A 16240-nucleotide genomic window follows, 5' to 3' on the forward strand; every position below is an offset into this window, starting at 1 on the left:
TCTATGCTCTCATTTCAAGAAGACACCGCTTATATAGGAGTGCACCTGTTGGACTCCTGAACCTAAAAATGTGTGCATTTGTAAGAAAAACTTTGCTTGCCATGGATCATAAATAATTGAACACCAAAATTTATTTCAAAGATTAAAAGAGGAACTTTCAGTGACAAATGTATTGGGGCTTTTTCCCATCGCGTAGTGTTACAACTCGTACAAAGACAAGGAAGACTGAGTCATTAGAGGGCGCTATTAATGAAAATATATTTATCTTTTGCTGTTATAAATCCAACGGAAAATCTAGACGCCAACTTTTGCACTCCCTGGTAAATTCAATGCTTTTCCGTAACATCTTTGAGGTCTGGTATCCAGACTTCCTTCTTTACAAGAGGAACCTCCAGCGTACCACTCGGTTCAACTCAAATCGGCGTGCGCGTGACCGGTGACCGGTCATACATACTACACATGTACACTACATGACAGATGTTTTTTGCGGTCGTGATGTGCTTGTAATGGAAGTTGTATTCTTTCCACTTTGAACTGGTTCTGGTAAGATGATTGTTTCTGATTCCATACCTCATTGTTTACATTTGATCTAGCATTAATACTAGAAGACAGAAGAATGTTCCATTTTTGTAACATGGGTGACTATCGACTCCACCCTGTTTCATGCCATGGTTGTGTTTATCCTATGGTGCCTAGGTTTCGAGTCAACTCGGACCCAAACCAACTCGGACCCATGCCAACTCGGACCCACGACCAACTCGGACCCAAACCAACTCGGACCCAAACCAACTCGGACCCAAACCAACTCGGACCCAAACCAACTCGGACCCAAACCAACTCGGACCCAAGCCAACTCGGACCCAAACCAACTCGGACCCAAACCAACTCGGACCCATACCAACTCGGACCCAAACCAACTCGGACTCATACCAACTCGGACCCATGCCAACTCGGACCCACGACCAACTCAGACCCACAACCAACTTGGACCCAATACTAACTCGGACCCACGACCAACTCGGACCCACCATGAGTCAACTTGGACCCAACCCCAGGAGCGTGATTAACTTGTTGAAAATTTTTATTTTGTCCACTTATACGTTTTAGCATTTGGTAACTAAATGACACTTTTGCACTGCATGCTGGCGAGATTTAACGTCCTCTCTACACGTTATGCAGGGAAACTGTGACACAGGCTTCCCAGAATTTCTCCGTTTTTGAGTTTGAACAGGCATGGTGGTTAAAAACCTTACAGGACAAGATTTGATATCAGTGATGTCTTGGAACAAGTGAGAAGTAACCGACAAGCGTCGTATTTTTATGGAGGCACATTTCTTTTGATGTCTTATTTGCCACTTGTAGTCTGGAATCTTAATCGGTTATTAGCTTCCGAGGTACCGGCGTGATTGACCACAAAGACTGATTTTGTCACCTCCCATTCTTGAAACCCTATGATCAGGGAGTGGGAGCTTGGGACAACCAATGGGAGCAGCTTTTGCAGTGTGATTGACAGTACCAAATCATTGACCCCTTACTCTGAAGTTTTTTTTGGCACTCCAGATCACCAGCAGAAATCGAATAAACTTTCACCAAACAGCCCCCAAAGTTTTTGTTTCAATAAAAAGCCACAGATAGGCCCTTCTGATGTACATAAGAGATACTGCATACGTACAACAGATACTGCAGATATACATCAATGTCACGACCACTGACCATAGTGTCTAATGGTGTTATCCCCCACCTCACTTTTCAAATTTTTTTGGGCCTGGCAAGTCTTACACCTCCACCTTGCCCCAACCCCCCCCCCCAATACCGGCAAGATTTAGGCAGATGGAGGAATTCATCCATACAGGCCTTAACTGACTGTCCAAATAACGCAAATAGGTTGGTAATTTCCAACAACACAAATCAAATCATTTTGAAATAAAAGTGTGGAATATTTCCTATTGGCTTATACTTGGAGACGGTTTGAAGGGTCGTATGTCTGCTCGCGAGCTCATTATTAATATTTTGTGATCCCATGGTTTCTTATTTTCTACAACAAGACCTGCCACTATCAGGAGGGATCATAGAATTATTCATTTAAATCCCGAATTTGGGATTGATTGTTTCCGGTTCAGAGTATTTCTTTCACAAAAAGCCCCACAATGCGGGCCTATTTTGGATAGAGGCAGGCGGATACATTCAGAGCTGAGCGCATAGTTTTACTACTATTAAGGGGGTATATTCGGGAAAAGGCGAATAAAAAAGTTCATGAAATTGAAACGAAAAGTGATCAATCTGGCCATAATCTTGAATTTCAAGCGGAAAAAAAAATCATCTTGAATTTCGAGCAAAAAAAATGAAGGCCAACCTCTTTGCGAGGTTCAAGAGTCAGCGCTATTTCGGTCTACGGGCGCGTATTTGATGTAGTGCAACCATAAGACTCAGTGGGTCCGAGTTGACTCAAGGTGGGTCCGAAATGGCGTGGGTCCGAATTGACATGGGTCCGAGTTGGTTGTGGGTCTGAGATGGTTGTGGGTCCGAGTTGGTCCTGGGTCCGAGTTGGTCCGGGGTCCGAGTTGGCATGGGTCCAAGTTGGAATGGATCCGAGTTGGTTTGGGTCTGAGTTGACCTGATCCCGTCGGCCATACTCATTCCTGATGTTTGATAGTTTTGTACGCAGTGGCATTTTGAAAAGTGCCCCACCACAGACAACCTCCGTTTGCACTTTCTTGATCAAATCTTTCCTTAAAAAATCCATAATAATAAATAGATAATATCTAAAACGTCATTAATTACATTAGCACCCTGTTCCTACTGCAATAAGGAAAAGGAAGTCCACTCTTTCAAGCAAACTAATAACATTCAAACAATGACTTCGTTTTAAGGTAGATTTTGACAATATTTAAGCAAGAAAACTAGAATTTTTTACCCGCATTCGGTGAAAAACGACTACCCCCAGAACTGTGGGAGCAGGGCAGATGTCAGATCCCACAGTTCTGGGGGTAAAAGACAACCGCATCACACCATTTTGTTTCACGTCTTGTTACCAGACCCAGCCATTGGGGATATACTGAATTTCATAAAAGACATTTGTATGGTTCCAGATCAAGGAACCAGACTACATGCACTGATTCGTCTTCATTGGCAGCTCTTCGTTGCACCATTTACGCTGCCGTTTTACCTCAAAAACATGCACATATCTGCATTAGGCCCCCCAAAAAGTTTGGTTTCTGGTGACCGTGCGCGTCGCTGTAGACGTGCGAGTCGGCAAAATAAAGAATTTTTTTACACGAAGGCCGTGTCCGAATCAGTTGGCTGCGGCATGATATTACATGTATGCATGATTCTATGGCAACTAGCCATGGATGCTGCCAAATACGTGTACTCGGTGTAATTTCCGGCTGTAGCCAATTGATTCAGACCTGGGCCCACGTCTGTGAACCAGACAAACAAAGTGGTCTTACGTTCTACTTACATGTATGTATACAAATTGAAGACTCTTTTAAACAACAAACCGTGAGGGGCCAGTCTATTTCAGTGCCGGTGAGGCAGTGGCGGTACATACACATGCAGTGCATGCAGTGGCGATGGACGTCGCGTTCTGACAACCATACATGCATGCATCGTCACTTGCCAAGAACATAGGTAGATTAGAGTGAGAGGAGATTTTACTTGCTGAGCTGAATTTTTTCCCCAATATTTTAAATGCAACTTGTTTCCTATAAGCTAAAACAGAAAACAATGTGCAGAGTATATCATTTGCCTCATGAGAAGTTTATTTTCATTTTAACTCTGGAGCTGAACTATTTTTTGTTATAGGCTGTTTTTTGACGTGCAACTTGTTTCCTCTAAGCTAAAGCAGAAAACAATGTGCAAAGAATGTCATATACTGCTACCTCATGAGAATTTCATTTAAAACTGGAAACTGGAGCTGAACATTAGTTTTTCACATTTAATTTTCCCGTGGCTGTGCTACTGTATTTTAACAAGCTCAGTCTTGCCAAGAATTGAAGCCTCTTGTTTGAGTGGGATGACAGAAATCATCACCCCTCGTCATATTTTATGGTCTTTTTATTAATTTGAAGTTGTAAATTCACACTTCTCTTAGTAACAAGGCCATGCGCTCTAAAGTATATGTCACTTCTAAGGGGGAAAAAGAAGCCGCATCACCGCACCACTTTTGGACCAAGCCCATGACCAGAAAGTGGAGTCTTTTTTTTGGCCTTAGTGTGGTTCCCTGACCACAGATTTCCCTGATGTCCCTATACATTATTTTAATGAGAGTAATCAGAATTATTGGATCTGGTATCCAAAGCAACATAAACGTTTGTCAAGCTCTGCCTGTTTTTTGTCAACTGACGTACAGCCTCAGAATGTATACATGCATCAAGGAATTTATAGGTCAGGATGGTAGGAAAAGGTTAATTTTTTGCTCATCAGATAATGTAGGCTACACACTACGAAATACTGCACACACGTGCCCAGTATATTCATATACACATATGTATATGTACATATAGGTTATCTATTACTGTGGGCATTTTAGGGGAAGATTTGATAAAAAAAAACGCAAACAAAGGTTTTCCCTGGTACGATTGTGGATCACTTGTCAAAATGCCTTTGCGTACGGAACCATCAAACATCAGGAATCGGTAAGGCCTGCAGACTGTTCAGGTAGTAAGGGGCCTGTAGGCGTACCACACGACCCCAGCAGTAGGCCAGCAGTTGGGGTCTGGTCATCATCATCGGCCGGCCGTGATCTGTCCACACTGGACTAGAGCCCCAGCATGCTGATGCCAATTTGCTCTGTTTGTAGCTGCTGCTTGCCAGTGAACAGTGCCCCAATATCTGTCCAGGTCATCTCATCCCCTCGTTCACTGTCTGCCTCTGTTCCTTTTGCCATCCATACATGTAGGTCTCGATGATGTTATGATTGAGCTCCATCTGTTGTCTTTTCTCCTAAGGTGTCCTGCCCATTGCCACTTACTGAGTTTAATGATTTCCTAAATGTCTAGAGTTTTGGTTCGTTCTCTAACCCAGTCATTTGTTTCTCCGTTGCCAAGCATACTCCTGTCCATGGTATGTTGTGCTGCAGCTATCTTCTTTCCAGTTTGGTTGTCAGTGTCCATCTTTCTGCTCCATAGGTCATTGATGAGATAATGCACTGTTCAAACACCTTCCCTTCCAGGCATAATGGAATATCTTCTCTCATGATGTTACTCAACTTTCCATATTGGCACCAACCTAATTTAGTCCTTCTTTGAAGTTCTTAATCTTGATCTTTATTCAAACTAAGTCTTTGTCCCAGATTGATGTACTCATCAACTTCTGAAATTGTGTTTTTAAATGAACCATTGATCATGGCAGATCTTTTTGGCACTCGGGTATTCTCATTGTCTTTGTTTTCATCATGATCAGGTCAACTCAGACCCAAACCAACCTGGACCCATGCCATCTATGACCAATTATCATCTCGGACCCTTGCAAACTTGGACCACTAAGACCTACTTGTAGGGGCATAAAAGAAAAATTTAAAAGGACTGTATCAAAAAATAAAAACAATACTCAGTCAACAGCCGTCTGGGCCAGCAGAGCCAAACTCTGAATTAACAGTAATAAAAGTACAAAACCCTCTTAGAACCGCTTTTGGACCCCAAAATATTGTTGGTTCTAAATTCTCTGTTCTGTGACTAAAGGTGCATTTCCATATGTTCCTTTTTGGGTGCGTTGCCCACACGATGCGTTCATGCGTTTTCACTCTTTTGGACACAAAATTGACTCCATTTACATCACATGTGTGCGTTGCGTTTGGCCATCAAAATTGCCTCGGGAACGCAAAAACAAGATGGTGGCTGGTCAGGCTTCATCAGCAGGCCCGACTTTGTCACTCAAATCTGAACACTCAAATATCATTTCAGATGATACATTGAATTTGATACATGTACATGTATGTAAGAGCCTAAGTGAACAGAATTTGTGTAAATGTGCTTGTTGACGCTAAATAGCATGACCCGGCTAATTTAGGCAGGGTTATGCTATTTTTAATGTTAACAAGCGTCAACAAAGTGTCAACAAGTTATTAAAGCACATTAAGGCCAAAATGTTATATTTATGATATTAACCGGGCATCTACATATCATGTTCAATGTATAATATTTGTCTAAAATGATATTTAAGCGTGGAATTTGAGCAACAAAGTCAGGCCTGCTCGTGCAGCCCTACCGGCCACCATTTTGTGTTTGCCTGGACAGCAGAGAAAAGAAAGATGGCGGCCCCCACACATTGCAAAACGCTTTTGTTTTCCATCAAGAATCAGGAAGCTAATTTGCCATTTCTCTTACACATTGGTAGATTGTAGCATCTCTAAAACTTGATAAAAACCACTTTTAAATCTTTCGGAGGTATTTTCAAGGTGACACTTTGTTGATGCAACTTGAGTATGTTGATGCTAAATACATGTAGCATGACCGCTTAGGCCTACTAGGTCTACTAGCCTACTAGTCCTGCTAGTCTGAAAAATTTGGACACGTATGTTCACCCCTTCCACTTATTCTGTGCGCATGTGCTAAAATTTGGCTAAGTCATGGTCACTTTCGGTTGCGTGTTAAAATGGCGACGCCAGCCAGAAAACAACTATACCAAAATCCATCTGCGGAGATCTTCCACATTGTGTCAGAGTTTGCTGAATTTATACCAGAGAAATATAATCAGGCTTCAGATTTCATTTTGTGGTGTGTTTCTTGTTAATCATAAGTGACGTTTGGGAGGAAATAGGGTGAAAAATGCCTGTGTACATGTATGTGACAATTCCAAACGTAAAAAAGGGTTATTTTTAACTCAAAAATTGGAATTGTTCTCCAGTTTTCCAAACATCCTGCATATCTTGATAACTGAAAGAGGGTTTGAAAAAGGTTACCATGTTATGTTAAAGCTATTGCAAATTGCCCTTGGTCAGTTTGATAAATTTCAATTTTGGCTCTCTGTCGACCAGTTGGCCATGATTTATGTGTGTGCATGTGCACGTTAATGTACTTGTACTCCATCAATGCATGTAAACGTATAAATGCACTACTACGGACGAAAGATTCTCAAGCAAAATAATTCATTTCACAATAAATTGAAAATACTACCGATATTTTAATTGGGTCTTAATACACATGACCTTTTATTTCGTTTATTTGGATAAACTGGAGAAGTTGTTTTACAATGGGAAAGACAGTGGACATATCTTCTTTCAAATCTGATCGTGTTTATTTTTTGTAAAAATCACTTTTTCAGAATTTGTTTCAAATTTTGAGCAACTGGGTTAATATAATACAGCGGTTTAATGATGTCTAATCATTTTTCAATTATCAGGTTGTCTCTGTGAACTTTATTTGCTTGTGTTTTGTCAAATATGACCTTGATGGGTCCATCCACAGAAAAAAGTGTAGGAATGATGTCCGATGTGGCCTGGCTCGAAATCCACAGTAAAGTGATGGAGTACGCATGCGCTAACTCTCAACTAAGTGGTGCACAAGGGCATGGGAGTGAACATATGTGCAGACTCTACAAATCACCTTTTTTAACATTTGGACACGGTTGAGCGATAGTAAAGTCCAAGGCTCTTCCATGTACTTTTGCTTTCATTAATTCATTTCACTCAAAGTAACTCATTCATTGTTGTACCCCGACTCAAAATCCTCTGAATTCACCTCCAAAAGGGTCCTTGCACCTGCTTAGGATTAAGCGAGAATGTGAGATCAGGAAGGGGATCCATATACAGACAACACTAAATGTTGCACTGCTCAGGAAACAGTCATTGCATACGTGTTAAGACACTGCATGCTTTTTGGTGAATGGTCCGCTAGCTCGGCTGGGGCACCATGACGTCATCTCCAGGTACATTAGCAAATAGTTTGAACCACTGAATAGAGAAGAGGACAAATGTGAGCTTGGTGACAAGAGAGTGGAGGTCAAATTGTCACAGTCTTCTGATGGTATTTTTACTTCATACCCATTATGACCAGTCGACCTATTTCTCTCATGGTCAACAGGTCCCTCAACTACATACCTTTCATTCTTTCTTGCACACTTTTCCATTAGTTTCCAGTCTCGATAAAATTTGATCCTCATGTCATAGCTCATTCAACGTTGTTAGTGTGCCCTCTGGCGATAGCATTCCACAAACACATTCAATGCGACGCTATGCAAATTTAGCCACATGTGCTCTCACAGACATCCTTGCGAACGCCCTTCCGCGTTTTGTCACACCCTCCTTCCTCCATGGTGACACAAATTGTGTTTATTGTTTCGCTTTTAGTTTAGCAACAGTGGCACACTGTTACGCATTGGCCAGGCAATAGTCTCCTTGTCTTGAGAATGCACATTTTTCGGGCAGAACAGCTCTGAACTCTGAGGAGAACACATGTTTCTCCTGACATGTCTTTGCTATTTTGCCTGCATCACACATTGTTGCTGTACATGTATTTTCACATGTTCACACTGGTGAATACCGTACTGCCGATTGTGAAACCTTCTTTGGTGTTCACTCTCATTGCGAGTCTTGTGGTGCTGGATTGTTGGCATCAGGAGTGACACAGATTGTGGAAGGCTGCATGTTTCATCCATCTTACACATGTACCTCCTTCCATCTTGAAATCCCGATTTCCACTAGGTCCTCGAGATCACTTAGTGTCATGAATGTCGGTTATTGCCACAATACAGGCGATTCACTATAGTGCGCCCCCAAGAGTCTGCAACGTGTTGGCCAATCACAATGCGCGAAATTTGTCGACCCTTTCCAAACGCGCATTGGGTCAACAGATTTTGCGCGTTGTGATTGGTCAACGCGTTGCAGACTCTTGGTGGCGCACTATTGTGAATCGCCTGCATTGACTGTTGTTTGTAAACATGTATACCCTAATATTGATCTGTACAAACCAGTACCATAAGTTAACTATTCTTGTACAGACATAAATTGTCCAAATTTTTGTATATTTTTTTGAATCCATTTTATAATAAAATTCCTCTCTACAATTCTGGTTGCTCACTTGGGCTTCCCTTTTCTTTGAGAGAGGTTCTGCAAGGATCGAAACGTCAGGCCCTCCATACTTTTAAATTTGTATTTGGGGTCATTGTAGTCAGCAAGCAGTTTACAGCAGTTTTGTTTTACCTGCCAGTGAAATGAAATATTAGCTTCCTTCACTTTGTGGCCGTGTAGGATTTTGAAGACATGTAAGAGAGAGCAAGGGCCCAGTTGCCTCAGCCTTATTGGTTTCATTGCTGACACACAGACTGTTCCACTTGCTCATTTCTCGCCAGAGTTCATCCTTCACATCTGCACATTTCATGGTTCCCTGTCTTCCACAATCATTGTCTCTTTGTTACTTTGAAAGTGCTCACGCAGAAACTAGACCCTGAAAAAATATTGCTAAGACACTTATAGACTTGCACCCATTGTCAGTTGGAGAGGAATGTTCCCTCAAGGGTGCCACAGCTGGCCTGTATTTAGAACATGATTTTAGTTGACATTGCATTTATGCAGTTAGTGATTGATTTCCTGCCACTTCTACTTCGTTTGTGCCTTTACAACCATCATTTTGTACAGGGATTTTACTTCACATTTTTTTCATTGGTTCCATGCCATGTTAAAGGAATGGTCACTGATGCGTGCTGAGTGAACCGAGTGTTGCTCAGTCTAAATTGTGGCTAGACATACACGGACATATACACTGTACATGGAAGTAGTATGAATACATGTAACGTTTAAAACCTTCCATCAGACATAACCGGAGGCTGTTCAGGAGTTAGATACTGTCTAATAATACAGGATCATAGAGGAATAATGATGCCATTGATGGAATGAATTGTTAACTAATTCAAGTTGTGTTAATTATTGTGATTGGTTTACAGCACTGAAGTACATGTACCAATTCCAAGTGCTACAGTATGGAGACTAGTGTACAATCTAAACAAAGGTTACAAGATGACCTGAAGCCGATGCCTGGCTGCGACCTTCGACCTGCGACCTCAAGTAGTAACCTAGCTGCAAGTTACCAGGCTGCAGTAGATTTTACCGCGGGGGCTTTAGGTAAGATTAGTTAAAGTGCATTGTAAAGAGGGTCAAATTACAGCCAGACTGTTAAATAATTGATTTTTTTTTAACAAAAGTGGTTATTTAACAATTAACGCTGTGGTGTGGGATGTGACCTGAGGGACTCATAGGTCCCCTCCCAGGTGAAGCCCAGGGCACTATGCATGCCCGAAAACTGCAAAACTGACTAAAGGACCACAAATGTTCATTCTTGAACTTCCTGAAACTCTTCTGTTTTGGGCATGTACGCGTGTGCGTGCACGCACTGTTGGTAGAATAAGATGACTCACGGTGAGTGTGATATGCGATATATGTCGCCCTGTTATGTGATCATTCTGGGCCAATAAATGGCAATAGTGTATGTGAAAGGGAGGCAGGATTCCCAAAATATTTTATCCACCCACATGTACGTGCATGAGTTGTTCTATGCACAGGAGGGGAGAATAGTCATTATTGTCATACCTCTGTCTTGAATACCGTGTTTTCATTGGTCCAGAATGCTCATGTGACAGGGTGACATAAGGGCATGTCACACTCATCACTGTTAGATATCACATCAGCCAGCATTGTATGCATATGCGTGCACACTTAGATGTATGCCCCTACAGTGTACAGAATAATGCAGGGACTGCGCACCACTAATGTTCAAAGATTCCTTTGTCACCTTTCATTTTCCTCAGAAAAACAAGGAAAAAATCATAAGAGAGATATGACAAAGCAATTGACTGCTGTAATGTCAGAAATAAAGTTTCAAACACCCTCAGGTATCCATTTCACCTCTGGCGCTATGTGTCCCGTGGGTTTTCAAAACATGATATCTAGTGCTGCAATCCAAGGTTCAGGTTCGGTTCAGATACGGTTTGAAAATTTTTTGCCGAACTTCGGTTCAGGTTTGGACATGTACACACTTGTACGTACAAGGAATTCCAAAGATGAAAGGAATTCCAAAGATTCTATCAACACAAAAGAAGACACAATAGGGGGTCCCCCTAGCCGTACCATATATCGTGCATCATACGTACATAAGTACATGTACATGGTCAATGCACATTGAGACATCAGAGAGCTTGCTACGAATATGCCATAGCACATGTACTTCTGTGTATAAAATACATTAATATCAATGAATCTCCTCCGCCCCCCATCCATGAGGAACTTTATTTTTTTTTTCTAAACTGTTTCCTCAAAGTTTACCAGGAGTTACAATTCCATAGAATGTTAGCGTCGGAGGTGTGACATTTTCTGACCATGTTTTGCCGGCCAAAAGTTGTTGTGTTTGGACCATACTTGACTCAATAAAATGATCTTAGGCTATGTGAATATAGAAAAAACAGCATGTTCGAACGAGAGTTTCCTCCTTTACAGGATACAAGATCAAACTAGGTTTGAATTGAATTGTATTTTGGTTATTTTTCACATAATAGATTCAGCTACCAAACTATGGCATTCAATATATTTGAAAAACCTCGGTTTCAAGTCAGCGTTCTGTCTGAGAATGTCGCCCACGTGGCCAAAGGGGCGATTTTCCATCAGTCTTTTTCAAATGGATAACGGCATTTCGTTATTTGAGATTTGCGAATAACTTAGAAATCTGGCAAAATTCTATTACAACCTACATGTATACATTCTACAACTTAGACCAAACAAAAGGCAAGTTAATTTGGCCAATGCTTGCACCATATCTGGTAGTGTGCTAGATAGTGCTGCTGCGCCTGGCAAAATTGGCTTTTACTCCAAAGTTGCCTTGATTGAGCACGCATCTGAATGTGATCAGCGTCCAATCAAAATTTGTGTGGCATGGCCAATTTTGACATCATTGGCCTAATATGCTACATAAGGGTATGTCATGCCATGTTAAAGCCGAACATTCGAACTGACCAGTTTGGTTCGGTTCGGTTCAGTCCGTTTCAAAAGTGCCATGTTTTATGAATTTTTATTCAGTTCGGCAGTTCGGCTGCAGCACTAGTGATACACCACACCACAGTGCTGCATTCAACAATTGTTAAATAGAAACTGATGTTCCAGGCCTGTTCATCTGCTGGCATTGTGCTGATGTGCAAGGATTGAGAACCTCTGCCTACAACAAACTCATTGTAACAATTTGTCTATCAATGCAACATATAAATTAGTGAGGTTTGCCCATGCTGATAGTAGCAACTTGGTATTTACACAAACCTTTCTTTTGCGATGAAACCTTTTGCGATGCAACAAGTGTCATTTTTGCCAACCCTGAAAGTATGCCTGGCCTGTGTGTACAAAACTGAAATATTACATGCAATCACAAACATTTTGAAATACCTCCTGCAAATATTGAATTCTAAATAATGAATAAATCAAAAGATGACTTCAGTTTCAACATTGAATAAAGAAATGTGCATTTTGAGGCAAAAGCCATTGCCAACAAAAGGTAAACTTTCTGCAATCTTTTGCTGCCCTTACCAAATGGTGGTCCATTTGCAAACAAAAGAGACACCTGTTACGTGACCTGACTCCAATTAGCAATAAACCTGTCCATAATTACTTTGCATCTGCAGTGTGGGACAGGTTTGGTACAACATGTATTCTATGACCAGCTCAAAGATCAATCAACCTCAATTTGTAGAGACATTAGTTTACTTGTTTTGCCCATGTTTGTCATATTTTTGTTGTTAACAGGTGGTGTGGCATGTGTCTTAGTTGGTCAACCTTTTGATACAGTCAAAGTCAAGCTCCAGACCTACCCCAATCTCTACCCCAGTGCTATGAGATGTTGTGGACAGATCTTCAAGAAAGAGGGGATTCCAGGTTTGTTTCGGGGCACTCTTCCTGCAATGGCAGCTAATGTTGGAGAAACATCCGTCTTATTCTTATGCTATGGACTCTGTCAGAAGTTTGTGTGTCGCCTCTCGGGAACAGACAATATAGAAAATTTGTCAGTTATTCAGAATGCCTCATCAGGGTTTGTTGCTGGCTTCTTTTCATCGCTTGTCCTTTGTCCAACGGAGCTTGTCAAATGTCGTCTACAAGCTATGACAGAGGTCATGGCCACCTCTCAGAAACAAACACAGAGAATGTAAGTTAGTCAGATTAATGTCTTATTTTATGAGTTTATTTCAAACTTGTTATCAGACTTTGATGAAGACAAATTTCCTCAGTACTTCCTGTTGTAATAAGCTTGTGTAAGGGCAAAGGTTGTCATAATGGAAGGCCCACTCAACATGTTCCAAGAACAAACTGTATGTTCCTAAAATGTCCCACTTAGAACAAGAGGACTGTTGTACATGGGTTAAAACAACAAGTGCAACATACAAGCGTTTTGTAAATATTGCCTTTATTTCCATTATCACAAGCTTTGTACTTGAGGGGTTTTTACATGAGCTCACATGTACATGTTTGCTTAATTGGGATACCCATTATGCAACCCTAACAAGGTTGTAATTATATTTGTTACACCCCATATGCTTCTAAGTTATTTATACTGAGTATTTGGCAGCGTCACTGAAAGATACTCAGTAGATGGACTGCCAACCAGACTTCAGCACCGCATAAATCTGGTTTAGAGTGATCTACAATCCTGAACAAATCTTGTTGGGCCTCCAGCCCCCAGACACCCTTTCAATGTTGGGTCTGTGGGCGTGGTCTGTGCTCCGGCTAGACACGACAACATTGACTGGGGCAGGGGGCTGGAGAGAGTATGGCTATTGCTAAGTGTCCCAACAATTTTGTCCAGGATTGTAGGTCTGTGTCTGTTCCATTTGAAATACGCAGAGACACACTAATTATAGACCTAGCTGTAGCTGTGGAAGCCTGTTGTGGAAGGCGTAGGCTTACTGACCAGGGCCAATAGCATGCACACATGGCTGCAGGTGTATTGTTACATGATTTTTTCTGACTTAGAATAAAGTCGAATTCAATAACCAAAGTCCCTAGACTACGATGTATGACAAAGTTCACCAACCTTGGTCTTCCTCAATCTGTACCTTTCTTTGTTATTCTTAGGCTGCATTAAAAAAATGTTGATCGTCCGCGCTCGACCCACCAAAATGCCCCGAATTTCAGTTTTGACTTTTTAATCCTCTTTTTTATGTTTGCTATGCATAACTAATTGATTGCTACATAAAAATCAATTTTTTTGCTATGCGGAAAAAATTGCATACATGTAGCAAATTTGCTACACAAAATTTTGGAGCGAAGTGCTCACTGTACTTTAAAACATCTAGTTCATTTATTTTGTTTTTAGAGGACCTTGGCAAATAACCAAGAATATCCTCAGGAATGAAGGCATCTTAGGACTCTTCCAAGGTTTAACAAGCACGTGGGTACGGGAGATGCCAGGCTATTTCTTTTTCTTCTTCTTCTATGAAATCTCAAGAGCTGTGCTTACCCCAGCAGGAACTAGCAAGGATGATTTGAGTAGGTATACCTGGAATTTCATACCCCGGATTACCTAAAAATAATGTCGTCTCTTGATGCTGGAGAAATAAAGATGTTGTACATGTCCATCTTCCTTTCGTCTCTTGATTTTGAAATTCTAAATCCAATGCAAAATGCAAACTCAACAAATTTCAAATGGCCTTTTCTGATTTTCTGTTCAAGTTTATATTACTTCAAATGAAACACCAAGATTTATACAGACATGCAGTTGCATTCCTATTGTAAAAGAGAGAGACAGTGTTTCTGGAGGGAACAAATCTAAACACTGTATCTTGTCCTTCAGCATGACTATGTGTTTATATGTACATCACGAAACATTACCAAGCCCTGTAAAATCATTCTTAGTTTGAACAGTAGGTAAGTTTATCATAAACATGGCTCACTTTCCCTGTCTTGTTTGCCTAATGTACATGTACAAAGTTTCCTGCCCTTTTTTCTCCTCTTGCAACATTATTTGTTCTTTGTGTACTACCCAGGTCCATTACGTCAAATGGTTTGTGGTGGCATGGCTGGAGCTGGTCTATGGACAGCCATATATCCAGTAGATCTTGTCAAATCTAGGATACAAGTCAGGTCTGTCACAGAGAAAATGCCAGGCTTTCTCTCAGTTACCATGGATATTATTAGGAAAGAAGGTAAGCAAACATCTCATTTGTGCCGTAGCCAGACGTTACAGGCAATAAAGTTAATAGTAGTACTAATTCATTTATAAAGCGCAAATTTCATACGGATATGCTCAAATGCATTGCACACTGAAGACATTAAACATGGTTGACTGAATTGTATACAAAGGGGGCCTCAGGCAGCTGCCAAATGTCCGCATCTAGAGAGAGGAGACAATGAGAAGTAGTTACAGTTTTAGAGGTGGGAGGAAAATCCCAGAAGAATATTCTTGGTAATACCCACGGAGTCAGGTAGGAACTGAAAACCCAATTCATATGTGGACTGAGGTGGGAATTGAACCTGGGCTGCAGAGGTGGTAGGCGAGGAAAGAACTATTTTGCCAACCTGATTCCCCAAGTTGACCACCTAGTATGAAAAAGATGTTATCGTAATATGTGATATGTGATATGTCACATGGCTGGTTAAAGGCCCTCTGATATGTCACATGGCTGGTTAAAGGCCCTCTGATATGTCACATGGCTGGTTAAAGGCCCTCTGATATGTCACATGGCTGGTTAAAGGCCCTCCGATATGTCACATGGCTGGTTAAAGGCCCTCCGATATGTCACATGGCTGGTTAAAGGCCCTCTGATATGTCACATGGCTGGTTAAAGGCCCTCTGATATGTCACATGGCTGGTTAGAGGCCCTCTGATATGTCACATGGCTGGCTAAAGGCCCTCTGATATGTCACATGGCAGGTTAAAAGCAGCTGTTGTATCTTGCCAATAATAATACAGTCGACTCTAGTTATGAAATCGGCCATAATGAAATTTCGGTTATAACAAACACAAGTCTGTGGTCACGGCGAAAACGTGCACGTTTCTATGGGGAAAAAATCTGTTACAGCGAAATTGCATTGAACAAAATTCCTGTTAAAACCAATGGTTTTTCATGACTCAATTGCCTGGAAAAACCATTGGTGACGACCCATTTATAACGAGTGTTTGTGAATCCCGGTGGTGAAAACATGGGCGCAGTGCATTACACTGGTTTCCGCCGGGCCGAACCGTTGCCAAAGAAGGCACAAGGGAAATGCGGCAACCAGTCAATGTACCTTTCCTGCCAAAGAGGGTCGCTAAAATTCCACTACATGTACACAAAC

General features: G+C 41.4%; 1 protein-coding gene across 4 annotated transcripts in view; it reads left to right on the forward strand.

The window, feature by feature from the left end:
- Positions 1 to 16240, forward strand: part of LOC110985911 (mitochondrial ornithine transporter 1-like) — a 23675-nt gene continuing 7435 nt past the window's right edge. The window contains exons 1-5 of one of the 4 annotated variants that reach the window (XM_022247367.2): positions 1 to 543; positions 9880 to 10057; positions 12716 to 13112; positions 14280 to 14452; positions 14950 to 15108. In XM_022247367.2, the coding sequence (XP_022103059.2) occupies positions 9916 to 10057; positions 12716 to 13112; positions 14280 to 14452; positions 14950 to 15108 (871 nt within the window). In that variant the 5' untranslated portion in view covers positions 1 to 543; positions 9880 to 9915. The remainder of the gene's footprint in view (positions 544 to 9879; positions 10058 to 12715; positions 13113 to 14279; positions 14453 to 14949; positions 15109 to 16240) is intronic. The other 3 variants (XM_022247368.2, XR_015424348.1, XM_087133058.1) reach the window with 3 other exon arrangements.

The sequence above is a fragment of the Acanthaster planci genome, linkage group LG02 (genome assembly GCF_054643075.1).
Source record: "Acanthaster planci isolate LZ-2023a linkage group LG02, COTS_SCS, whole genome shotgun sequence".
Classification (NCBI taxonomy): Eukaryota; Metazoa; Echinodermata; class Asteroidea; order Valvatida; family Acanthasteridae; genus Acanthaster; species Acanthaster planci.